This window comes from Hemitrygon akajei, chromosome 7, assembly GCF_048418815.1.
Source record: "Hemitrygon akajei chromosome 7, sHemAka1.3, whole genome shotgun sequence".
Lineage (NCBI taxonomy): Eukaryota > Metazoa > Chordata > Chondrichthyes > Myliobatiformes > Dasyatidae > Hemitrygon > Hemitrygon akajei.
In genome coordinates this window covers 16,984,503-17,012,122 of record NC_133130.1, presented here as the reverse complement: position 1 = coordinate 17,012,122, position 27,620 = coordinate 16,984,503, and the positions used below count along the sequence as shown (strand labels likewise).

General features: G+C 43.9%; 1 protein-coding gene across 5 annotated transcripts in view; it reads left to right on the top strand.

Annotated features, from left to right (window-relative positions):
* adgrg6 (adhesion G protein-coupled receptor G6) overlaps positions 1–27,620 on the top strand; it is a 161,718-nt gene that overhangs the window by 82,318 nt on the left and 51,780 nt on the right. For 3 of the 5 annotated variants that reach the window (XM_073050435.1, XM_073050436.1, XM_073050439.1), the window contains 7 exons: positions 4,220–4,297; positions 6,852–6,911; positions 17,409–17,500; positions 19,366–19,418; positions 23,872–23,934; positions 25,100–25,242; positions 26,792–26,906. In XM_073050435.1, coding sequence (XP_072906536.1) covers positions 4,220–4,297; positions 6,852–6,911; positions 17,409–17,500; positions 19,366–19,418; positions 23,872–23,934; positions 25,100–25,242; positions 26,792–26,906 — 604 coding nt within the window. The remainder of the gene's footprint in view (positions 1–4,219; positions 4,298–6,851; positions 6,912–17,408; positions 17,501–19,365; positions 19,419–23,871; positions 23,935–25,099; positions 25,243–26,791; positions 26,907–27,620) is intronic. The other 2 variants (XM_073050437.1, XM_073050438.1) reach the window with 2 other exon arrangements.

Below are 27,620 nucleotides of genomic sequence, written 5' to 3'. Positions count from 1 at the left end.
TGGAAAGTTTCCAGGGCGCAAGCCTGGGCAAGGATTTTTTTTTGTGGAAGACCGGCAGTTGCCCAAGCTGTAAGTCTCCCCTCTCCACATCGCTGATGTTGTCCAAGGGAAGGGCATTAAGACCCATACAGCTTGGCACTGGTGTCATCGCAGAGCAATGTGTGGTTAAGTGCCTTGCTCAAGGACACACACGCAGCCTCAGCCAAGGCTTGAACTAGCGACCTTCAGATCACTAGACGAACACCTTAACCACTTGGCCACGCGCCAACACTACCAAGCGCCAAAGCATGAAGCCCTGGTCCCAGCCAACATACAGGAGCTCTCTGGACCATTGAAGCATGCAAGCCTCCAAGGTTGTGGTCCTCCTGGAGGGTTCAGTAGTCTTATACCAGCAGAATGGAAGCTGTGCTTCAAAGTGGTGGCATTCATTAGTATGCTGGCTCTCAGGGCAATCCCATCAGCCCCACTCCCCCAATTAATTAGTAACCAGATTACTATTGTCACGGGTTCTGGAGTACAGTGAAATCTTTGTTTTGCATACCATCCATACAGATCATTTCATCGCATTTGCATGCCATGGTGGTCCAAAGGAAACACAATAGCAGAATAAAGTGTCTTAGAGTTATAAAAATTGGATCTAAAAGAAGAGAATAGAAGTAATGAGTAGATCTACTTTAGGGAAAAGAGGCTTTCATGCATCTGAGTCTTAAGTGACGAGCCTCAGAGTTAGTCTTGTTTGTGACCGTCCATCAGAGGAAATATCTCGGCATCCACCCCATGGGGATATTTTTGAATAAGTTCACAACACATTCTTCTAATCGCCAGGGAATATCGCCTCTAGAGTTAGTATCCTCAGACGACGGATGTTCTGTTGCAGGAGAAATTAGGTCAGATGAGAGTCAGTCACACGGTTATGACTGGATGGCGGCACAGCAGTGTAGTGGTTAGTACCAGTGACCCAGGTTCAATTCCCGTCACTGCCTGTAAGGAATTTATACATCCTCCCGTGACCATGCGGGTTTCCTCCAGGTGCTCCAGTTTCCGCCCACATTTCCATCCATCTACCTGTCCAAGTGTCTTTTAAACATTGTAATTCCACCTGCCTCTCTTCTCTGGTGGCTGGTTCCAAATACCCAACGCCTTCTGTGTGAAAAGCTTGCCCGTCAGGTCCCCTTGAAATCTTTCCACTCTCACCTTAAACCTATGTTCACTCGATTTGGATTTCCCGACCATATAGAGTCAAGCAACACTACAGCATAGGAACAAACCCTTCAGCTCATCTATTCTGTGCCAAGTTGGCCTTCTGCCGAGTCCTATCTACCTGACGCTGGACTTTATCCCACCAAACCCCTCCTATCAAACCTTCTCTTAAGTGCTGCAATTAAACCTGCATCTACCATTTCCGTTAGCAGCTCATTCCATTTTCTCACTACCCTTGCATTGCATTCCCCCAAATATTTCACCTTTCATCCTAAACCCGTGACCACTAGTTCTAGTCTGAACCAGTCCAAGGGAAAAAGACTGCTTGCAGTTACTCTATCTATACCCCTCGTAATTTTGTCTACCTCAACCAACTCTCCCCTCATTCTCCTTCCTTCCAGGTAACAAAGTCCTCATCTATTCAATCTTTCCTTATAACTCAGGTGCTTAAGTCCTGGCAACATCCTTGTAAATATTCTCTGAACTCTCTTGATCTGATTGGTATCTTTCCTGTTGGTAGGTGGCCAGAACTGCACAAAATACTCCAAATTCGGTCCCATCAATGCCTTACACTTCAACATCACATTGCAATTCCTGTACCTCAGTACTCTGATTTATGAAGGCCAATATGCTGAAAGCTCTCTTTATGACCCTGTCTATCTATGATGCCTCTTTCAAGGGACCATAGATACCCTGTGAAAAAGACTGAGCATTCACATTGTCTATGCCCCTCATAATTTTACAAAGGTCATCTCTCACCTTCCTTCACTGCAGGGAAAAATGCTTCAGCCCCTTCATTCTCAGGTGTCTTCAGATGCAAAGCTGGATAGATAAGTGCCTCGTACTTGGGATGAGGACATTGAAGATAACATGAATTCATTGTAGTTGGGGTGGGGTGTGGGGTGTATGCTTCTTTCTGTCTTCTCCTGGAATTCTACACCATCACCCCTCTTCATTTTGACCTATGACCTCAGCTACTGTTGCGGTTGCTTGCTATACAGCAGACGCTGGACATGTGCCAGAGACCTTAACTCACTTGATGCGGCTCTTTGCAAGCAACTGATAAGCTCTGCACCAGCTCCTCTCTGGGTGATTTAACGTCAGCAGGTGCCATCACTCCTGTGGTCCACAAACCCTCCTTAGCTCCCACTCATTATTCTCCAGCCAGGCTGGGACAACACTTGCAAGACACCATCTGTTATTCATCAGTAAAGTCACTTGGATCTATTGTCTCGGTCCTAGGCCGTAACTCATATCCCTGTATCCAGAGCTAATTGTTCCCTTGTTTCTCTCTCTGTAAACCCTGAGACAGAAGTTAATACTGCCACCTCACAGCTTCGCTGACCCAGTTTGATCCCAGTCTCCGGTGCTATCTTTGTGGAGTTACATAGAACATCACAGTACTATGCAGCCCAGGCCCTTTGGCCCGCAATGTTGTGCTGCTCATTTAATCTACTCTAAAATCAAACTAACCCTTCTTACCCAGGCCTCCATTTTACTTTCATCCACGTGCCTCTCCAAGTGTATCTTCAATATCCCTCGTGTACCTACCACTACCACAAGGAGTTTGCATGCTCGCCCTGTGAATGCATGGGGTTTCCCCGCAAAATCCGGTTTCCTCCCACATGCCAAAGACAGGTAGTTTAATGGGTTAATTGTCCACTGTAAATTTCCCCTGTTGTGTAGGTGATAGATGAGTGTTAGAATCTGGGGGGAGTTGGTGGGAATGTGGGGAGACAGTGAGTAAGAAAGCTTTAGAGAGGGTAGGGTTAGATTGATCTTCAAATAGGTTAAAAGGTTGGCACAGCATTGTGGGCCGAATAGCCTGTACTGTGCTGTAATATTCTATGTTAACTCATCTGTAATTGATTTAAAATCTTACTGCAGCTTCCTTCTTTCTAATAAAAGAGAACATGTCTGTGTAGGATTAGTGTCAGTGGGTGGTTAATGTGGAATTATTGGGCCTGATCTTCAGTATATTGCTCTCCCTGTGTAGTTTAGTAGGGTTGTTGACATACCCTGCCTCAGTTTAATGTGTTGTTGAAGAGATGGGACTAACAGTGTATCCCGACTATCTGACTGAGTGTGTGGTTATACCAGGTGCTTACACTCTGGTGGGGAGCACAGAATCAGAATCACGTTTAATATTCAAAGTTCAAAGTAACATTCATTATCAAAGTACATATATGTTACTGTATGCAACCCTGGGATTCATTTTCCTGCAGGGATACTCAGCAACTCTATAGAATAGTAACTATAACAGAATCAATTGGAGTTACTATAATTGGAGAATCACTATAACTGGAGTGCAGAAGACAACAAACTCTGCAAATGCAAATATAAATAAATAGCAATAAATAATGAGAGCACGAGATAGCAAGATAAAGAGTCGTCAAAGTGAGGTTATTGGTTGTGGGAACACCTCAAAGTAAGGGGAAGTGAGTGCAATTATTCCCTTTGTTCAAAAGCTTGATGGTTGTGGGGCGATAGCTGTTCTTAACCCTGATGGTGCAAGTCCTGAGGCTCTTGTACCTTCTACTTGACGGCAGTAGCGAGAAAAAAGTATGGCCAGGGTGGTGGGGATCTCTGATGATGGGCCCTGCTTCCCTACGACATCATTTTAATGGTTGGGAGGGCTTTACCTGTGATGTACTAGGTTGAATCCATTAGACTTTGTAGGATTTTCCATTTAAAGGCATTGCTGCTTCTATTCCAGGCTGTGATGCAGAATACGTTGTAAAATATGTTGTTGTGCAGCAGCAGTATATTGCAATACCTTCATAAAACATTATAAATTACAATAAGAAATAACTTGTAGTGCAAAAACAGGGCAAAGTTATCTAGAGGTGAGGTTCTATCACTTTTCTTGTCATAGGTGAATGGTAAAATTGAAGATTTTCAGGGAATTATTCATTGTAACAACATTTGGTTCATATGCCGAGTTCGGTAACTGTATGTAATGACTAACCAATGCACGATGTAATAACGTTACCTTGCCTGCTCTTCCTTGTCTTATTAGCAACTGCCTCACCAGCTAACTCCAACACCCCCACCACTAACATCCACACCACTAACAGTGTCGACCCCTCGCCTGATGGTAAGACAAATGTACCTTTCATTTTTAATATAATTTACTATAACGGAGGCAGCTGGTGTGAAGGCTTGGCGGTGTGCTGGCAATCTCCCACCAACTGCCCTATTATAATTACTGTGTCAGATAGTTTCAGGGGATAATTGCTTTTAGTAATAAAGAGGAATTCTATTTGTAAATATAAGAATGATTTGTAACTTTCATCTCTTGTAACTTATTTTACTAGGATTGTTTATTATAGTTTAAGTTTCAGTAAAGCATTAGCTTAGTGATAATACATTTTAGAATTTTGTATTGTGTATTGTATACAGAACATGAATGCAACTAAATATAGTATTATATTTTTTGCAATAGATTGTTATAGTGTGTTAGAGTACATTCATTTTTACTTAAAGACATAAGACTTAGGAGCAGAATTAGACCATTCAGCCCACTGGGTGAGATTTATTATCCCTCTCAACCCCATTCTCCTGCCTTTTCCACATTACTTCTGATACTATTAAAAATCAAGAGTGTATCAACCTCTGCTTTAAACATACACAATGACTTCACCTCCACAATGAATTTCACAGATTCACCACTCTCTGGCGAAAGAAATTTCTCCTCATCTCCGTTCTAAGGGGATTGCCCTTTATTCTGAGTCTGTTCCCTCTGGTCCTAGACTCCCCAACTATAAGAAACATCTTCTCTACATCCACTCAGTCTAGGCCTTTCAATATTCAATAGGTTTCCATTCATTCCTCTAAGCTCCAGTGAGTACAGGCACAGGGCCACCAAACACTCCTCGGACGTTAACCTTTTCATTCACAGAATCATTCTTGTGAAGCTCCTCTGGACTCTCTCCAATGCTGGCAGATCTTTTCATAGATAAGGAGCCCAAAACTGCTCACAATATTCCATGAACTCCAATCACTGTCTAATGGAGCATCAGTGAAGGGTTTCGGCCCGAAACGTTGAGTGCAGTTTTTTCCACAGATGCTGCTTGGCATGCTGAGTTTCTCCAGCATTTTGTGTGTGTTGCTCGGATCTCCACCATCTGCAGATTTTCTCTTGTTTGTGATCAGCACTACATCCTTGCTTTTATAATCTAGTCCTTTCTAAATGAATGTCAGCATTGCATTTGTCCTGCTGAAGGGTCTCAGCCCGAAACGTCGACTGTACTCTTTTCCACGGATGCTGCCTGGCCTGTTGAGTTCCTCCAGCATTTTGTGTGTGTTGTTCAGATTTCCAGCATCTGCAGATTTTCTCTTGTTTGTGATTGTATTTGCCTTCTTCACCACCGACTTAACCTGCTACCTTAGGGGTAGTATGTCATGATATAAGACCTGGAATATAACAGAGTTTAAAGAAAATTACAAACGTGAAGTGTGTGTGTAAAACATTTGACCAATCACAGTGTAGAAAACACTTCAATGAGAACAATCATTCACCCATCTACTGATGCAATTTTCATCTTTCAAACTTCCTCCGCAGAACAAACATGTTTGTTCAGGGCATTACTATCCCATATGGTGTAAATTTTAATTATGCTTCTGCTTTGTGTAAAGTTGCCCTATACCTATTCATTAAGACCTGGTGCACGATACACTGGATCCACGTTATAGCATATGACATGGGAACGGGTAACCTCCACACACTGTTCACAAACAGCATATTGATGCTGGTGTATATTGTAAGCTGTTCTGTGCAATACACTAAAAATCATGTAAGTCAGCGGGTTTAAAGATGCAATGATGGACAGTCAACCATCTCGACTTTATATTCAGTAATGGTGGCATGGTGCACTGTGCTGAATGTTAGATTATGAACAATATATTACATGATTCACTCATTGCACACAGTTCTATTCATAAGACCATGAGACTCTGGAGCAGAATTAGGCTATTTGGCCCATTGAGTCTGCTCCATCATTCAATCATAGCTGATACGTTTTCCTTTTCAACCCCACTATTCTACCTTCTGCACATAACCTGTGACACCCTTACTAATCAAAAGAACTTTAAAGATACCCAATAGCTTGGCCTCCACTGCCATCTCTGGCAATGAATTCCACAGACTGACCACTCTCTACCAAAGGAAATTCCTCCTTCTCTCTGTTCTAATGGGATGTCCTTGCATTCTGTGACTGTGCCCTCTGGTCATAGACTCCCCCGCTCTAGGAAACATTGCCTCCATGTCTATCTGTCTAAGCCTTTCACTATTTATTTATTTATATTTATTTAGGGGTAGAGCCACAACCACAATTACCCCTAACTCAACCATGGAACAATTTACAAAGACCAATTAACTTACCTTGTATGTCTTTGGATTCTTAAAGTCTCTCAAGAAGCCAACACAAGGGCTGCACAGTCTCTCCCTGTTGCAGCAAGCACATTTTCTTCCAGTAGGGAACTGGAGAAGATTCCAGTTTAGAAAATTCTATGGCACGTTGAGTGGATTTTCTGAGAATTCCCAGGTGGTTCACAAAGGGAAGTTCAGAGGAGTAGTGAGAAGTACTCAGACCACTTTGAAGTTCATTCAGCTATGTGATCAATATCTTGCATCTGATTACGTCACAAAGGCACAAATACTCCGCACACTGAAGTCACCACGCCTGGATCCCGGGAGAGCACAGAGCTGAGTAAGTCACTGGATGCTCAGTCCAATAATGTCGTCATAGATAGGATGGTGGGTGGATGGGGTGGTATGTAATAATAATAAGAACTTATTTATAAAGCACTTTTCATATAGACCTAGTTCAAACTGCTTTACAATGGGATAAAGTGCAAACATGAAAATAAAAGACAAAATATTTTAGTTAATAACAAAGTTAAGTAAGTAAGTTTTGATTTGGTGTTTAAAAGTGTCAACTGAGTCTGCATCCCTTATAGTTTTGCTCCACTAAATTATATTTTCCTGCACTTAATAATGTATTGGAGGAAGTGAAGGTAGTTCTGCAAGATATGTCAATGTGTACGAAGATTCAGAATGAAGGTTAACACAATGGACTAATAACGATTTTTCCACTAACAGCTGGAAGTTTTAACAAACTAGATTTACAGAGGTTCCAGGTTCTGCCAAATGAGTGCTGTCAAGGATCAAATTGGCAGATGGAGCAGAGATCGGGGAGGATCAGAAACCCGCTGGGGATCATCTCCACACCACTGAGGTTCCCCCTGAGACCCAGACCCAGCCCTTTGAAGCCAATATTCCCGCATGTGCATAATGCTTCGATTGTCTTCACCAAGACCATTACCGAGAGCTCACGTGTAACCAAGGAGTCAAATTCTTCGAAGAAGGCAGCTAGTAATGTCACTGTAATGAAACATCTTCCTCCAAGTATCTTTCCCAACTTTACTGGAGGTAACATCACAACCAATCAGAGTGCCAATACATCTGGACTGACTTCTGAATTCCTCACTAGGTTACCACAAGTGGGGAGGCAGTTCTGGGACTTGAAGTTTGCTAGCAAGAACTCAACAGTTAATGTTACAGAAAACACTGTTGAGATAACAGTTCCTGCTCCTGAAACCCGTGAGGCCATCACCAGACTTGGTATTGATGCTAGGATGGAAATGTTGAGTTTAAAGACAACTAATACTTCTGTACTGTCATCTAACCAACACATTTCTGGCCAAAGGTCATCTGATGAGTTAAACTTATCAGAGATACAAACACAAGTACCCTTCCTGGTGCAGTACCATCCAATTAATCCCACTCCACCAGGGTCCCTACCTGAATTAAGTGCAGACAGCATTGCATCTACTGGGCATCTCCTATATGGCTCCTTCTGGACTCCCACCAGTAATATGATGCAGCTGATAAATCCATTGAACCCTCTAGGGGATCTATTCATCAAAGAAACTTCAACACAGTCTCTTCATGGCAATGCTGAATCTTCAATAGTCTCCCATGGACCCAAGTTCTCTACTGAGCCTACTAGTTCCAAGTCTTCTAGCACTGCCTCACTAGAGGAGAATAGTCCCTTGACAGGCTGGCCAAGTTCTTTGCTTGATCCAGGGCAATTTGCTTCCATCATCTTTAGCCCGCCTTTGGAAAGGCGCCAGAACGGTGTCAATGACACTCCACTAATTCAAGAGGCTGATTTGCTCCACCTCACAATCAAGGGCCAAGAACTTATGGCATCAACACAAAGGCTGCTTATTAACACTGAACAGATAGCAAATCAATTAAGGAGATACCAAGTGTTCACACCGCTTTCAGGACAGTTTTTGGAAAGGAGCCAAATGTATGGCACTCCTAGTTCAGTGAAAAATGTGGATAAGGACCTTTGCCGCACATCAGGTGGGCTGCACAAAAAAATGAACCATGCCAGTACTTTGATGTTTGTTTCTACGCCCCTGACAATGTTGAACATGGTAAATCATTCTCCAATTCCAGATAATTTCTTGGATATTTCTCCGAGTCTTACCAACTCTGAATTCCCTGTGGATCTCACTCAACTGCAGTCCAACTCAGGGAAATTGTCACTGGGATCTGCTGAGTACAGCGTCCATTTCTCCAATTCTCTGATAGTGCAGTCAGTTGACGTCAGCACCACGATGTTACAGCTAGATTTAAGAACAAGTGACCAACAGAGTCAGGCATCAGCAGCAACAAGAGCCTTGGAATTGCAACTGGAAAATGCTTCACCAGTTAACGTCAGTCAGTGGAGTCTGTCTATGATAGAAACCAGACCTTCTCTCCTTCCTCTCAGCAAACTGTTTGTATATAAAGACTTCAGCGAAGTCTCGCTGACTCCCGTCACACTGCATAACGCACGAGGCATTCTCACTGAACCTATTGTGACAGAAAACACATGGGAGATGATGATGGACAAAAATACTGGATGGTTGACCAAAAATGCATGGGTTTCCTTGCACACCGCATCCACCTTACCCTCTGGTGCTTCTGATATGGAGATTAAATCCTTAACCTCTGTAAATCCAGATCCTGGGAATGAGTCCTTAATGTTGAACACACCAGCTTTAGGGAACAAAGTCTTCACCTCCAACATTCGATATCCAGAGAACAAATCCTTGACTTCCAGTATTCCGCATCCAAAGAATGAATCTTTAACTTCCAACAGTCCAAATCCAGGGAATGTATACTTAACTTCCAAAATTCTGTATCGAGGGAATGATTCTATAACCTCTGACACTCCACATCCAGGGAATGAAACCTTGGCTTTTGACATTTATTCTTTAGGAAATGAATCCTTAACTTCTGACATTGCAAATCCAGGGAACGAATCCTTCATCTCCGACACTCCTCATTCAGAGAAGAACCCTTTAACCTTTGACACTTTTCAAAGGAAGAATGATTCCAATGGTCTTCCACCAAGGAATGACTCCTCAGCAGTGGTTGGTAGCCTCAAGCCTTCACTGCTTGCTTCAGTGGCAGATGTTTGGAGCCCGTGGACTGCACCCTTAGACCAGAGACCAGAGGCAGCAGTCTTGTTCCAGTCTTTGGATGTCCATGAAAACATAAGAAGAGGACATACAAATTTGCTTCACCCTGACCATCTCTCCAAATCCGATGGCATTCCAATCTTGAGAATGAATTCATCCCATGGAACTATAAATGTAACTGACTTTCCAGGCTTTTCACTGACAGATCCAGGACCATTCCAGGAAAAGTGGAGTGTTTTCCAGGCAAATCACTTGGATATGATTGCTGGTTCTTCCTCCCAAGAGGACTTTATGATATCAGCTACCCAAACGGAAATGGAAGCTCAAAAGGAAGTTTGGATGACCTGGTTGGCTTTATCCCTGGATGGAACAGTGGAGGAAGTCTCCATGAGTCCTGCATTACCTGAAAGATCAGAAGGTCCTCAGGTAATGACTTTGTTACCAGTACACTTGGGACCCCATGTGCCATCTTTCAATACACCTACTCCATTGCTATCAAAAGAACCTAAACATGTACAATACAGTGACATTTTTACAATGTCAGAATCTGAACTCACACTGGTCAGTAGATCAGTGCAAACATCAACTGACAGCCAAATCTTAAGCACTGCTTCGACAAATCAGCAGCACATAAGGACACTGAAAGACCACACCTCAAAAATTTATGCTAGAGAGACACCCACTTATAACCTGGAACTGCAATCTTTGCCACGAGGTGAACAGGTATCAGAAATGGCGCTTGCAACATCATTCCAGCTGAATGTTGGATCCTCAGAGCCAGTATTGTTGCCCACATTGCTGATGAGTCTTCCTGCTCTACCTTCCATGAGTGAGTTGGCCTGGGAACTCAAGATGAGCGTAGTGACAAACGAATGGCTCCTGAAGGGCTCTCAGACCTCCTCTACACACTCACCAAATCTTCAGTTCAGCTCTTCACCAACTGTGCTTCCATCACCTCCAGCTCTCCCCCGTGACATTCCAGGATTCAGCAAGACCTTCGACTCCGGCCTGGGCAGCGCAGAACCATCAGTTTCCCCCAACCAAGCCTCCTCTCTGCTCTGTCTGTGTGAGGGCATGGCTGGCAGGAGTTGCTTGTGTGGAATGTTGATCGCTAACCGTACGTCTGCCGAAATCTGTAGTCTTAGCTAGTTAAAGAAAAGTCACCAAAAATCACTGTAGTAGCTAGCTCACTGGTGTTGGTAGTGGTTAGACTGAACATGTAGATTTAGCAGAATTTAGGGTGTATGACACAATTGATTGCTTGGTTAAAGGTTAGAAATTAGTTAAACGCTATCACTTGTAAAACTCATCAAGTAGTTTTAGCAGTGTTGATTAATTAATTTATTTATTCATTGAGATACAGCACGGAGCAGGCCCCTCGAGCTGTGCCAGCCAGCAACCCCCTGATTTAGTCCTAGTCTAACCACCGCGCTATTTACAATAACCAATTAACCTACCGACCGGTATGTCTTTGGACTGTGAGAGGAAACCGGAGCACCCGGAGGAACACACGCGGTGATGGGGAGAATGTTCAAACTCCTTGCAGGCAGTTGGGGGGGGGGGGGGGGATTCAACTCAGTCGCTGGCAGTGTAAAGCGCTGTGCTAACCATTACGCTACCCTGCCGCCCCGACCACTGTGAGTTTGGGTTCTGACATTGTAACATATGCAAAAACAATTCTGCATATTATTACATAAACAAATAGCAAGAACAATTCTGTTGTTATTTTTTAATGCAAAAATATGTAACACTTCATTTCCATTTAAGTGATAGGGATCAGAGGAGAATGTTTCCGGGACTTGAGGGCCTTAATTACAGGAATATGTTGAATAGATTAGGACTTTATTCTCTCTAGCGGGGAATAGAGGCATGCAAAATTATGAGGGGTATAGATATGGTAAATGCACGCAGGCCTTTCCCTCTTGGGTTAGAACTAAAGGTCAAGGGTTAAGCGTGAAAGGAGAAATATTTAAGGAGAACCTGAGAAGGACCTTCTTCATTTAGAGGTTGCTGGAAGTGTACAAGTGGTTGATGAAGGCTCAATTGCAATGTTGAAGAGAAGTTTGGATAAGTACGTGGATGGGAGAGCTATGGTGGGCTATGGTCCAGGTGCAGGTCGATGGGAGTAGGCAGAAAGCCGGGTTAGTATGGACTAGATGGCCCGAAGGCTTATTTCTGTGCTGTAATGCTGTATGACAATATGACTCTACAGGGTAGGGGAGTCCAAAGCTAGAGGACATAATTTTAAGTTGAGAAGGGAAAGATTTAACGGGGACACGGGGGGGGGTGGTGGGTCAGGTTTTCCACGGGTAGGTGATGGGTACATGGAAGTAGCTGCCGGTAGAAGTCGTAGAAGCAGGTACGTGCTCATTCTACGTCACATTAGCAAAATTCCTCTTTTGATGTCCGTCCATCAGGGTTGGAGGTGGTTTTGCAGAAAGAGAGACCAAGCTGATTGCGTTGAAGGAGGAAATGCAGTGGCTATTTTGAACAATGAGCCTCGGGTGGGTGTGACTGGTTCGACCCGAGAGACAGATGAGTTCCGTGTAGTTTTCCTTGACTGTAGCTGAAGCCAGTTTACCCGAATCAGAGTCAGAATCCAGTTTATTATCACTGTCGTGAAATTTGTTGTTTGGAGGCAGTAGTACAGTATAATGCATAAAATACGTTATAAATTCTAATAAGAAATGTACAATGCTGTGCAAAAGTCTTAGGCACCCCAGATTTTTTATATAGTTTCAGATGGTATGGCCCCCATAGAGTCCTGATTTCAACATCATTGAGGCTGTCTGAGATTATCTGAGAGTTTTATTTTCTTCTAAAACTGCACCACAGTGTAGCTGAGAGAATTGATGCAGTTTTAAAGGCAAAAGGCGATCACACCAAGTATTGATTTGATTTAGGTTTTTACAGTTTACTGCTCTTTATAGTAAATTCATTACTTTTGAAAGCATCTTTACAGAATTTTTTTTACATGTGGCTAAGACTTTTCCCCAGTGCTGTATAAATATAAAATCAATTAAGTGTAAGAAGAGTGCAAAAGCAGTGAAGTCGTGCTCGTTAGTTGGTTCAATGTCCATTCAGAAATCTGATGGTGGAGGGGAAGAAGCTGTTCTGAAATGTGGTGTTAGGGTCTTCAGGCTGCAGCACCCTCTCCCTGATGGTAGCATTGAAAAGAGGATCTGCCCTGGGTGGTGCGGGTCCTTAATGATGGATGCCACCTTTTTGAGGTATTGTCTTTTGAAGATTTTTTTAGAGATGCAACGTGGCCTTTCTGGTCCTTGGAGCTGCGCATGTAACAACCCCTGATTTAACCCCGGCCCAATCATGGGACAATTTGCCATGACCAAGTAGCCTACTAGTTGGAACGTCTTTGGCCTGTGGGAGGGAACTGAAGTCCCTGGAGAAAATACACACGAACTGTAATAGCATCATGCTAACCGCTACACTACCGTGATGCTGTGATGTCCTAGCTGGTGAAGGGGCTAGTGCCCATGAAGGCGATGACTGAGTTTACAAACCTCTGTAGCGGCCCAACCAGATCAAAGTGTATCAGTAGATCGGAGAGTAGGACCTTCCCGGAAGAGAGAAAGGCACAGGTTTAGTTTATAAGATCATAAGGCACAGAAGCAGAATGAAGCCTTTCAGCCCATCAAGCCGCCTGCTGTTGGGTCAGTCTTGTGTTGAATGTGTAGGTTTCGTGCAACTGAACCAATTGCTTCAACGAGCCTTTGCTTTTGGTCATGCTCGCAAACGAGTGTGAAAATAATCAACTTTGCATGATAACTAACCAGCCGAGTCCGTCAGATGTAGTTTGATTCGAGAAATATCATAAACGAACTCTGAAAATGGATGTCTTGGAATGACACATACAAACTGCTGGAGGAACTCAGCAGGTCAGGCAGCAGCTATGGAAAGGAAGAAGCAGTCATCGTTTCAGGCTAAGACCCTTAATCAGGGTCCTAGAAGAAAGTGAAGTGAAGAGAAGAGGGCTGATGAAGGATCTAGTCCCAAAGTGTTGACTCTTTTCCAGAGATGCTGCCTGACTTGCTGAGTTTGTCCAGCATTTTGGGTGTGTAAACCAACTCTGATTTGAGTTGAATTACAGAGAAAATTTAGTTAATAAATACAGTGGATTATGGTTAATTGGGATACATTGGGATCAGCACATTTTGGCTCAATTAATCAGCTGTCCTAATTAGCCAAAATTCCATGGAAATAGTCAAAAGATATAAAAAAAAGGCAAACTATTGTTTAACTGAGTAACAATGTATGTATCTAAATGAAATACAGAACAAATTACATAACTACCAATACCTCTATAGTACTATAAAACTGTGTACTACTTCCTAATAGTTACCACTGGAGGAATTCATCTGCTGTATGCTTTTTATTGACCGCAAATGAACAAAATTACGTTAGTTCGGCAACAGTCTCCCACATCAAATTAAGTGGCATCATATTCCAAATATATGAAGGAATCCCAGCAATTTTATCGATATAGTTTTTATTCTTTCTGATTAACCAAAATCCACTGTATTATGAGGGAGATATGGCAGAGAAATTTTGCAGTATGTAATTGATATGAACTTTGGCAGCTGTTGTCTGCTTTAGGACTACAATTGGGCCCATCTGCATTTGATATTTGAAAATGACTTTGTTCTCTCTTCTAGTACGATGGACATAATTTTAAGGTGATTGGGGGAAAGTCAGAAGTAGTATTTTTTACACACAGAGAGTGGTGAATGCGTGAATGCACTACAAGGGGTGGTGGTACAGGCAGGTACATTAGGGATATTAGAGAAACTTTTAGGCACATGGATGAGAGAAAAATGGAGGGTTATGTGGGAGGAAACGGTTAGATTGATCTTGGAGTAGTTTAAAAAGTTGGCTAACCGACAGGCCTGTGCTGTGCTGTAATGTTTTATGTTCTATATTTTCAGTCACACCATCGACTAACACACACATCCCTCTGATCGTCACTAACACAGCACCTGGTAGCTAGGAAGATGTTGCCACCTAGTGTCGAGTGTGCAGACTGTCATTTTTCCACCAATTTATTCCTCACATCTGGTGCAGAATTTCTACAAGGGCCCAGATGTTTCCCAAGTGGGAGGGACACTTAAGATCTAATTGATGTAATTCCAAAGTGTGGATTTTGTGCATGTCGTGCTGAAGAGTGGATCATTTCTTGCAAACTCTGAGAGGACATTCAGTGAAGTCTGCAAGCTCAACACAAGTAGAACATTACTGTTGTGATTAGTTATGTGTATTACTGTACCCTGTGAGAGAGCCGGAACACACAGTGTGTTTCCAGGCTTTGATCTGATATGAATTACAACACAGCAGATCAAGGCAGTTAATATTTTTTTAATAACACACACAAAATGCTGGTGGAACACAGCAGGCCAGGCAGCATCTATAGGGAGAAGCGCTGTCGACGTTTCGGGCCGAGACCCTTCATCAGGACTAAACGAAAGGAAAGATAGTAAGAGATTTGAAAGTAGTGGGGGGAGGGGGAAATGCGAAATGATAGGAGAAGACCGGAGGGGGTGGGATGAAGCTAAGAGCTGGAAAGGTGATTGACGAAAGTGATACAGAGCTGGAGAAGGGAAAGGATCATGGGACGGGAGGCCTCAGGAGAAAGAAAGGAGGAGGCGGGGAGCACCAGAGGGAGATGGAGAACAGGCAAACTACTAAATATGTCAGGGATGGGGTAAGAAGGGGAGGAGGGGCATTAATGGAAGTTAGAGGTCAATGTTCATGCCATCAGGTTGGAGGCTACCCAGCCGGTATATAAGGTGTTGTTCCTCTAACCTGAGTTTAGATTCATTTTGACAATAGAGGAGGCCATGGATAGACATATCAGAATGGGAATGGGACGTGGAATTAAAATGTGTGGCCACTGGGAGATCCTGCTTTTTCTGGTGGACCAAGTGTAGGTGTTCAGCGAAACGGTCTCCCAGTCTGCGCTGGGTCTCACCAATATATAAAAGGCCACACCAGGAGCACCGGACGCAGTATATCACACCAGCCGACTCACAGGTGAAGTGTCGCCTCACCTGGAAGGACTGTCTGGGGCCCTGAATGGTAGTGAGGGAGGAAGTGTAAGGGCAGGTGTAGCACTTGTTCAGTTTACAAGGATAAGTGCCAGGAGGGAGATCGGTAGGAAGGGATGGGGGGGATGAGTGGACAAGGGAGTCGCGTAGGGAGCGATCCCTGCGAAAAGCAGAAAGAGGGGGGGAGGGAAAAATGTGTTTGGTAGTGGGATCCCGTTGGAGGTGGCGGAAGTTACGGAGAATTATACGTTGGACCTGGAGGCTGGTGGGGTGGTAGGTAAGGACAAGGGGAACCCTATCCCGAATGGGGTGGTGGGTGGATGGGGTGAGAGCAGATGTGCGGGAAATGGGAGAGATGCGTTTGAGAGCAGAGTTGATGGTGGACGAAGGAAAGCCCCTTTGTTTAAAAAAGGAAGATATCTCCTTCGTCCTGGAAAGAAAAGCCTCAGAATGAGAGCAGATGCGGCGGAGACGGAGGAATTGTGAGAAGGGGATAACCTTTTTGCAAGAGACAGGGTGGGAAGAGGAATAGTCCAGGTAGCTGTGAGAGTCTGTAGGCTTATAGTAGATAGGCCATCTCCAGAGATGGAGACAGAAAGGTCAAGAAAGGGGAAGGAGGTGTCGGAAATGGACCAGGTAAATTTGAGGGCAGGGTGAAAGTTAGAGGGAAAGTTAATGAAGTCAACGAGCTCAGCATGCGTGCAAGAGGCTGCGCCAATGCAGTCGTCGATGTAGTGAAGGAAAAGAGGGGGATGGATACCAGTATAGACTTGGAACATGGACTGTTCACCGGTATAGACTTGGACTTGGAATATTTTTTTATATCCTTTGATTTAAGAAAGGAAACTTTTTTAACTTGCCTGCCGAGCATTTGTCTTTTGCTATCTTTTATTTATTTAGAGATACGGCGTGGAACAAGCCTTTCCCGTCCAACAGCCCACCGATTTAACCCTAGACTAATCGTGGGACAGTTTACAATTAGCAAACAACCTACTAACCCATATATCTTTGGAACATGGGCAGAAACTGCAGCACCCAGAGGAAGCCCACGCGCTCATGGGAGGATGCAGAAGGCTGCAGGGAGATTGAAGTCGGAACTCCGATGCCCTGAGCTGTCATCGGTTGTGCTAACTGTTACGCAACCGTAGTCACTCCTAGGTTCTTGGCTCTTGAGCGTCCTACACAGGAACGGAAATCTGCATCCTTATCTGGTTTGGGGACGGTTGCTTCCAGACATTCCACAAAGCACGAGGAGACACTCAGTTCAGAGGGGGATATAAGGGATAGGTGGGAAAGGCTGGTCTTAGTATTTTGAAGATGTTCTCAGTGCTGGGGAGGCTAGATGCCAAGATGGAGCTGGCTGAGCTTAAAACTCTCTGCTGCTTTTTCTGATCTTGTATGGTGGTCTCTCCATACCAGATGGTGATGCAACCAGTCAGAAAACTCTCCACGGTACATCAGTAGAAGTTTGCTGGAGTCTCGGTGACACACCAAATCTCCTCAAACTCCATATGAAATATAGCCGCTGCCATACCTTCTTTCTGATTGCATCGATATGTCTCTGAAGAAATCCCATGTTCATCACTGTGGTGTGAGTGTGATGGGAGGGCCTCTTGTGGGCTGAGTAGATAATCCACAGGGTAACTCTGCACTGCTCTCTCCTCACAGGTGGAGTGTTCTACAGGACGCAGTTTATGCTGTACTCTCAGTCCGGGGAAAATCCAGACATTCCACGCCTTAAGCAGCATGTATTAACGTGGGTAAGACATTCCCGTCCATTATTGGCCTGCCAGCACTTCAGAGTCTCATTCGCAATGCCTGCTTGTCAATAGAGCTGGAGCCTGAGTCTCCCACATTCTGCTGGGAAAAAATAGACAGTGAAGAAAGAACGTGATCGACAGTTACGGGGGTGGGAGGGTGCGTGGGGATGGCAAGTGAGCCGAGGAAAATGGCTCTCATAGAACGTTGGAGACGATTTGTTTTATTTCATTGAGTGACAAGGCACAGAAACAGGCCCTACAGCCCTTCTAATCCATGCTGTAGCATTTAAACTGACTGGTCCCATCAACCGGCACTGGGACCACAGCCCTCCATACCCCTCCCATCCATGTACCGATCCAAATTTCCCGTGAAAGTTAAAATCGAAATCATACCTAACACTTGTGCTGGGAGCTCGTTCCACACTCTCTGAGTGAAAAAGTTTTCCCTCATTTAAACATTTCACATTTCACCCTAACCCATTATCTCTAGATGTAGTCGTACCCAATCTCAGTTGAAAAGCCTGCTTGTATTTACCCTATCTGTACCCCTCATAAATTTGAATATCTCTACCAAACCTCCCTTCAATCTTCACTCTACACTCCAGAGAATAAAACCCTAAACTATTCAACCTTTCCTTATAATTCAGGTCCTCCAGTCCTGGCAACATCCTTCTAAACATTCTCATTACTCTTTCATTCTTACTTTTATCTTTCCTGTAGGTCATTCCTTCTTTTCATCACTTCATACTTTTCCAGATTGAAACCATAAGACCATAAGTTATAGGAACAAAATTAGGCCATTTGGCCCATCAAGTCTGCTCCACTACTTCACCATGGCTGTTCCATTTTCCCCCCTCAGCCCCAATATCCTGCCTTCTGCCTGTATCCCTTCATGCCCTGACTAATCAAGAATCTATCAATCTGTGCCTTAAATATACTCAATGGCTTTGCCTCCAAAGCCAGCTAAAGAAATTCTTCCTCATCTTTGTTCTAAATGGACATCCTTCTATTCTGAGAATGTGTCCTTTAGTTTTAGACTCCCCACCATAGGAAACATCCTCTCCACATCCACTCGTCGGAGGCCTTTCAACCCGGTCGAGGATGGAACTCCATCTGCCACTTCTCAGCCCAGCTCTGAATTCCATCCATGTCCTGTTGAAACCTGCAACAAGTTCTACACTGTGCATAATCCTCCAGCCTTTGTACCGTCATCAACATAGTAACCCACTTGTCCACATCCTCAGAAAAGTCACAAAGCCTATTGTTGAAAATGTTGCATAACTTCTGTCTTCTCTTGTGAACTTTCACCCTCACAACCTCCCTGTCATTCAGCTTCCCTGAAAAGCAGATACCCTGGAGTGATACACACAAAATGCTGGAGGAACTCAGCAGGTCAGGCAGTATCTATGCAAAGAAATAGAGTCAGCTTTTGGGGCCAAATCCTGTCATCAGGATGGGAAAGGAAGGGGCTAACAAGCCAGAATAATACTATGATGAAGAGGAAGGAGTACAAGCTGGCAAGTGATATGTGAAGCCAGGTGAGGAGGAAGGTGGATGAGTGTGGGAGGAAGGATGCAGTGAAGAGTTAGGAGAGCTGAACAAGTAGGAATCTGATAGAAGAGGAGTGTGGACCATGGGAGAAAGGGAAGGAGGAAGGGTACCGGGGGAAGTGATAAACAGGTGAGGAGAGAAGAGGTAAGAGGGGAACCAGAGCGGGCAATGGAAGAAGAGAGAAGGAATGCTCTGTATAAGGAATCTGAAGAGAAGTTGTAATTTAATTAAATTTACCTTCAAGTGACTCTCGCTTCTATTGCGCACTGTTAATGGTTCGCCCATTCATCCCAGTGTCTTCAATTGTGTTTCAGCTCACCACGTCATTTCAGAATTGGAATTACACTGTGCACGTCATGTCTGTCAGGTGAGGAGGGATATTTCATTGAGGATTATATGTATAGAGTATATTTTATGTACTGCAATATATAATATACAGTATATACACAGTAAATAGTAATTTATAGTATATTTTATGTACTGCCGCAGAACAGCAAATTTTTCGATATATGTCAGTGATAGTAAAACTGATTCTGATTCAGTAAACGACAGGATTCTTAGAATTTAGATTAATTCATTTATTCAGATTCAAAGTTCAAAATAAATTTATTATCAAAGATTTCTCTTCTCATGGGCATACGGAATAATAGCCACAACAGAATCAATGGAAGTCGGCACCAGCTTGGGCATATACAGTGAAATGCATCTTTTGTGTTAACAACTAACACATCCGAGGGATGTGCAAGTGTGACGACTCATCTGGCACCAACACAGCATGCCCACAGCACTCGGCAGGACAACACAGAACACAAGCAAAGGAAAACAAGGCCTGTTCATCCCTCCACCCACACTGAATATGATTTCAGCGCGTGGGCCAAGTCGCCTGTGTCTATGCTGTGGTGCTCCATGACTCTGTGACTCAAAAATTCATGGAATCATGGCTTTGGGGAACTGACATAAAGAAAAGTTAGGGGATTGAGTAGAACAGGCATGACTTTGATAGACTGGTAGATAAATGTAACTTCTCATGGGAATTTCCAATAAACTCAATCCAAGAGATTAACCTTTCATTATGGATAAGGCTAAGGGATTGGCAACTGATTTTCCAAAGAGATCTTCTAGTTGTTTCTCACCAAATCTACACTCCCTGCCTCACAGGCATGGTGGTGTGTTCCACAGTACAGTGGGTCTTATGGATACAAACATTTCCATACTTTGTCCTCTTTTCATAGGTGTTCGTCCTGCATCCGTTGTTTATTGTGTGCAGTTCTGCTTGCCACATTACAGGAAGGATGCAGAGGCTTAACAGGGTGCAGATGCTCAACCAGGATGTGGCCTGGATTGGAGAGTGCTAGCTTTCGGGAGAGGATAGGCTGACATGGATGGTTTACTCTAGATCAGCAAAAGCTGACGAGAGACCTGATGATGGAAGTTTGCTAAAGGATGAGAGTTGCAGACAGAGTAGGCAGTCAGACTTTTCTTTCCCAGGGTCATCGTGGTCATTGTTATGTGCTGTGTCGTATGATGTGGCTGATCACGGTCTCCATGGCCATGACTGTTCTTGGCAAATTTTTCTATCAAAGTAGTTTGCCATTGCCTTCTTCTAGGCAGTGTCTTTACAAAACAGGTGACCCCAGCCATTATCAATACTCTTCAGAGATTGTCTGCCTGGCTTCAGTGGTCACATAACCAGGACTTGTGATATGCACCAGCCACTCATATGACCGTCCACCACCTGTTCCCATGGCTTCATGTGACCTTGATTGGGGCAGGGGGCTGAGTACCTTGCCCAAGGGTGACCTGCGGTCTAGCACAGGGAAGAAGTACCTCACACCTCCTTTGGTAGAGGTGTGTCACATGTTTCCTAGGGTGGAAATGTCAAATATTGGACCATGGAAGAAAGGGAAGGAGGAGGGGCACTAGAGGGAGGTGGTGGGCAGGTGAGGAGAAGAGAAAGGGTAAGAGGGAAGCCAGAATATGGAAGGAAAAAGAGAGAAGGTGGAGAGGGCAGAATTACCAGGTTAGAGAAATCCCTGTTCATGTCATGAGGTTGGAGGCTACCTAAACAGAATAGGAGGTGCTGCTCCTCCTCCTACAATTTTGTCATGCTGCTGTTTGAAGTCCTTGATCCTGGGGGGGAGGAGCTTTTGTGTATTTTGCAAGTTCAGGAGTTGCTCCAACAATATCAACCACTGATTGTTCTGCAGTTGGGGTATTGTGTGCAATTCTGTTTGCCCAATTATGGGACGGTATTGGGGCTTTGGAAATTTAACATGCACGACGTGCCGGAGTAACTTGCAGGCCCAGCAGCATTCATAGAGAGGAATAAGCTGTTGATGTTTTGGACTGAGAGCCTTCATCAGGACTGGAAAGGAAGGGGGAAGAATCCCAAATAAGAAGGTGGAGGGGTGGGGAATTAATACAAGCTGGCAGGTGATGGGTGAGACCAGGTGAATGGGATGGTAGTTGGGCGGGGAGGGTTTATGAAGTAAGAAGCTGGAAGTTGATAGGTCAAAGAGGTAAAGGACTGAAGAAGAAGGAGTCTGATGGGACAGGACAGTGGACAATGGGAGAAAGTAAAGGAGGAGAGGCACTAGAAGGAGAAGATAAGCAGGTGAGGAGAAAAGAAGTGGTGAGAGGGAAGTCAGAACGGGGAATGGTAAAAGAGAGGAATGGGAGGAGGGAGATGTTACCAGAAGTTAGAGAAATCAATGTTCGTGCCTCAGGTTGGAGACTAACCTGACTGAATATGAGGTGTTGCTGCTCTAAGGGTTTTGCCAAGGCTTGATCCTGAACTGTTCTTTGGGGATCGGTGTATAGGTTTACTAGAATGCTTTCTGGATTAGAGGGTTTGAGCTGGACAGACTTGCTTTGTTTCGCTGGAGATGCAAAGGCAGAGAGCCGATTTGATACACCAGATGTCCACAGCTGGAGTAGGGAATAATGAATTATTAGTAGGAATTTCTGCTGTTCAAAGTAAATTTATTACCGAAGTACATATATGTCACTATGTACAACCCTGAGGTTCATTTTCTGATGGGTATAACCCTTTCACCGAGGCTCATATCTGTAGTAGCTGAGTGTTTCATTTTACTCACAGTGCTAAATCCACATTGTCAACCGCAGGCAGAACTTCCCTTCTTAGAATCCTTTGTCTTGTAAAGCACTCCTTGCAATAGGATCTCCCCTTCGGATGGGGTCCTGCAGGCACTTTCTCTGATGCTCTTCCTTCTGCACCTCCCACCAAATAAACCCCAAACCAGACCAGTGACCTTCAGAAATCTCTTCCCATCCAGCTGTCTAGAACACTCGCTCACATCCCACTGGGCAGAAAGTTACAACAAGTATCCAGACAGTCCTGATTAGCTGACACAGCATTCCTAATTGGGCTACATAAGACCATAAGACAAAGGAGCAGAATTAGTCCATTCAGCCCATCAAATCTGCTCTGCCATTCCATCATGGCTGATCCCAGATCCTACTCAACCCTATACATTTGCTTTCCCACCATATCCTTCTGTAATGCCCTGACCTATCAGGAAACTCAACTTCCGTTTTATATACACCCATGGACTTAGCTTCCACCGCTGTCTGTGGCAGAACATCCCACAGGTTTACTACTCTCTGGCAAAAAAAAATCCTCCTTACCTCTGTTCTAAAGGGTCACCCCTCAATTCAAAGGCTGTGCCCTGCAGTTCTGGTTACCCCCATCATAGAAAATATCCTCTCTACATCCACCTTATCTGGTCCTTTCAATATTTGGTATGTTTCAATGAGATTCCACCCCCCCCCCAACTCTTGGCATTTTTCTAAATTCCAGTGAGTATGGGCCAAACCTGTCAAACATTCCTAGGACATGCTGCTTTGTGGAAAAATACTAAAATAAAAATACCTCACAGCATAGCAATAGAAATCTTACCCATTACCTGGGCATAATAAATCTGTAGAATAATAACTATAACAGAATCAGTGAAAGACTACCCAACTAGGATGTTCAACCTGAGTGCAGATAACAACAAACTGTGCAAATACAAATGAATAATAATAATAATAATTAAATAATAAATATCTAGAACCTGAGATGAAGGGTCCTTCAAAGTGAATCCATAAGCATGGGAGCAGTTCAATGATGGTGCAAGTGAAATTGAATAAGTTACCCCTCTGGTATAAGAGCCTGATGATTAAAGGGTAATAATTGTTCCTGAACCTAGTGCTGTGGGTTATGAGGCTCCTGTACCTTCTCGCTAAGAGCAGTAATGAGAAAAGAACATGTCTTGGTGGTGGGAGTCCCTGATGATGGATGCTGCTTACCTGCGACAGTGTTTCATGTAGATGTGCTCAATGGTTGGGAGGTCTTTACCCACGATGGACCAGATTCAAGTTTATCTATCAACTCTGAAAGCTGCTGTCAGATGCTCTGTTATAACAGTGCCTGTTTATACACCCATCACACATTCTAAGCCAATAATGACAGTAAGCATTAAGAAGTGTTCCCCTAGGTTTCTGAATTGATTTAGAAAATCTAGAGCAATACACAAAATGCTGTACACACTCAAACAGGTCAGACAGCTTCTATGGAAAGGAATAAACAGCGTTAGTGTCCTGATGAAGAGTCTTGGCATGAAACATCAATTGTTTAATCCTCCATCATTGATGTTGCCTGATCTGTTGAGTTCCTTCAGCATTTTGTGTGTGTGTTACTCTGGATTTCCAACAGCTGCAGAATCTGTTGTGTTTAGAAAATCATCTTGTCTGGTGCACGTGTTCCTGCTGTTGTGTGTTCTTATGCTAAAATAAATTTCTTTCCTGTCATTGATCAGCATAATTGAGAGCAACTCAACCTCACCAGTCCGGATCGTAGCAAGATCAATCGAAGCGAAGCGGTAAGAAATAGTTAACTTTTGACCAGACTTTCCACGTTCCTTTTCTGGGTAAATGGAAGATTGTGTGCTGTTTTGGTCACTTACCTACAGGAAAGATGTAAACGCTGTAAGGTTGAAGGAGTACAAAGAAAATTTACAAGGATGTTGTCGGGTCTGGAGGACCTGAGTAAGAAGGAAAGTTGAATAGGTTAGAACTTTATTCCCTAGATTGCAGAAGATTGAGTGGAGATTTGATAGAGGTATACAAAATTATGAGGGGTATAGATAGGATAACTGCAAGTAGGCCTTTTTCCTCTTTGGTTGGATGGGACTATAACCAGTGGTCATGGTTTAAGGGTGAAAGGTGAAAAGTTAAAGGGGAACATGAGGGGAAACTTCTTCACTCAGAGAGCTATGAGAGTGTGGAATGAGCTTCCAACACAAGTGGAGCTTGCAGACTTGATTTCAACATTTACGAGAAGTTTGGATAGGTACATGGATAGGAGGGGTATGGAGGGCTATGAACCCCGTGCAGGTCAATGGGAGTAGGCAGCTTAAATGTCTTAGCATGAACTAGAGGGCTGTTACTGTGCTGTAGCTTTCTACAACACTATGTTGATAAAGGTTGCACAATAGATTGGCTTGAGTTAAAATTCAAATTTATTGCCATGGGCAAACGTATGAAAAATAGCTTGTTTGCAGCAGGAACAATACTACACTCAACACAGTCACGTAGATAGACACGTGAATGTGCAGAGAATGAAGGTTCTGGAGACTGTGTAGGCCGAAGGGACAGGCACGGACACTTAGATAGGTACTTGGGTGAAAGAAAACTAAAGATCTATATGGGATGGAAGAATTAGATTGATCTTGGAGTAGGTTAAGTGATCATTACAACACCATGGGCTGAAGGTCCTGTACTGTGCTGTACTATTCTATGTCCTGTGTTCTTTGACAATAATAAATCAATTCCAGTTCAATTCCTTGCCGCTTTTCTGAGACAGTGAGCCCTCAGCCAAAGGAAACCTCCTCCCTGCATCCAGCCTCTTGGATGAGTTTTGTGACTTCTCTTCCAATTACTGGAGGAGACATGCTGAGACTCCCGATTTTCCTTCCGTACACTTCAGTTCTGAACTGAATCAAACTGAAATACATTATCATTTCTCACATAATTTCCTGTCCTTAGTTACGTCTGCAAGGCCATTCTGTATTACAACATCACCAAAAATATTTACCTGGAGGAACTTGTGGTCCAGGAGAGACTGAGGAGCAGATCTTCTGCCATTGGAAACAACCTGTCCATTGATTACATCAAAGTTCAACCCATTGGTGAGTGAATTATTACAGTTGTGTCTTTTGCAATGGTTTACCAGCACACACAGACTGAGTTGAGTTCCTTCAAAACCACAACAATTTTGGGCTGCTTCCTTAAGCAGAGAGAAGATTCATGGTAGGTAGGAGGAATGGTGGTGGGAGACCTGATGTTTGAATACTTAAGTTGGAAATGGCGCAACGTTTATGCTGAAAAAGGCAGTTAACACATTGGTGCTCATCTGTTAGGACATTGAGTACATGAGTTCAGACGTTACATTTGGTGGCCATTTTGTTAGCTACCTCCTGTACCTAATAATGTATCCACTGAGATCATCCATCTTCTGCTGCCGTAGCCCATCTGCTTCAAGGTACAATGAGCTGTGCATTCAGAGATGCTTTTCTGCACATCACTGTTGTAACATGTGGTTGGTTGAATTACTGTCACCTTCCTGTCAGCTTGGACTAGTCTGGTCATTCCCCTCTGATCTCTCTCATAAAAAGTGTCTTTTCGCTCACAGAACTGCTGCTCACTGGATTTTTTTTCTCACAATTTTCTGTAAGCTCTAGAAACTATGGTGCATGAAAATTCCAGGAGATCAGCAGTTTCTAAGATACTCAAACCACCCCGCCTGGCACCAACAATTATACCATGGTCAAAGTCACTTTGATCACATTACTTCCCCATTCTGATTTTTAGTCTGAGCAGCAACTGAACTATGTCTGCATTCTTTTATGAGTTGCTGACACTCGGTTGACTGATTAGATATTTGCATTAACGAGCGGGTGTACAGGTGTACCTAATAAAGTGGCCACTGAGTGTATAGGGTGATGGTGTGGAGATGCGTCTCTACCAAGGCAAGTGTGAGGTGGTCTTTCCCTCTGCTAGCCTGCGAGTCACCCTTGTGTCAGGTGTGGCACCTGCTTAGCCCCTCATCAGGGTCACGTGAAGCCATGGGAGCAGGTGGTGGATGGTTGTATGAACAGCTGGTGCACATCACAAGTCCTGCTTATGTGACAGTAATGCCAGACAGTCAATCTCTGAAGAGTACTGATAGTGGCCGGGGTCACCTGTCTTGTAAAGTCACTGCCCAGAAGAAGGCAATGACAAACCACTTCTGTAGTAAAATTTGCCAAGAACAATCATGGTCTTGGAAAGACCATAATCGCCCAAGTCATACGACGTGGCAAATAATGAACGAACAGATACTGAGAACATGAGATGTAGATCTTTGAAGTGAGTCTGTAGCTTGTAGAATCAGTTCAGAGTTGTGAGTAAAATTATCCATGCTGGTTCAGGAGCTGGATGGCTGAAGGGTAATAGCTGTTCTTGAGCCTGTTCGTCTGGGTCCTAAGCCTCCTTCCCGATGCCAGCAGCGAGTTGAGAGCATGGTGGTGGTCCTTGGTGATGGATGCTGATTTTCGTAGCAGCTCTTCATGTAGACGTGCTTCATATAAATGGGGAGGGTTTTGCCTGTGATGGATTGAACTGTATCCACCGATGGACTAGGCTCTCTTGCATTAAAGTGTATATTACTCTCATGTTTCCTGTGTTCTTTATCCACAGTGAACTGCTCTTCTGATGAGAACCCCAGTCAATACATGTGGACGGAGACGAGACCAAATGCCACTCAGTATCTGCTCTGCCAGTTAAATCGAGGCCTGTATGCAAGCAGGAAATGGTAACTCTCCTCCAAACATTTTTAACTAACTATTCTACAAGCATACATGGGTAGGAAATGTTTATGGGCCAAGCATGGGTAAATGGGACTAGCTTAACTGGGAATCTGGGTCGGCATGGTCTGGTGGAGCTGAAGTGGCTACGTTCTAACCGAGGTGACATGATAGCATAACAATTAATGATTTAACGCACCAGCTGTAAGATCAGGGTTCGATTCCCACTGCCGTCTGTATGTTCTCCCTGTGACCGCGTGGGTTTCCTCCAGGTGCTCCAGTTTCCTCCCACATTCCAAAAACACATACCCATGTGTTAGTGAGTTGTGGGCATGCTATGTTGGTGCCAGAAACATGGCGAAACTTGCCCAGCAGAATCCTCACTGATTTGGTTTGATGCAGGTGACGCATTTCACTGCATGTTTCAATATGCGTGTGCCAATCAAAGCTAATCTTTAATCTTTATCTATCTTCTCTGTGCTGTATGACCTAATGACTCTAAGCTCACTGTACGACCATCTAACATAGCCTGTTCTCTACCAGTCTTACAAGCTGTTTGGCCTGATTTCTGTTAGCCTTTATGGAAAGACATGCATATGACATGTATGTGTTAACCTTTTCATTACCAGGACATTCTGGGAGACAGAACTGCAGTACTTACGTTAACCCTTTGATTCTTGTGAACCTCTTCTGGACCCTCTCCAGTGCCAGCATGTCCTTTG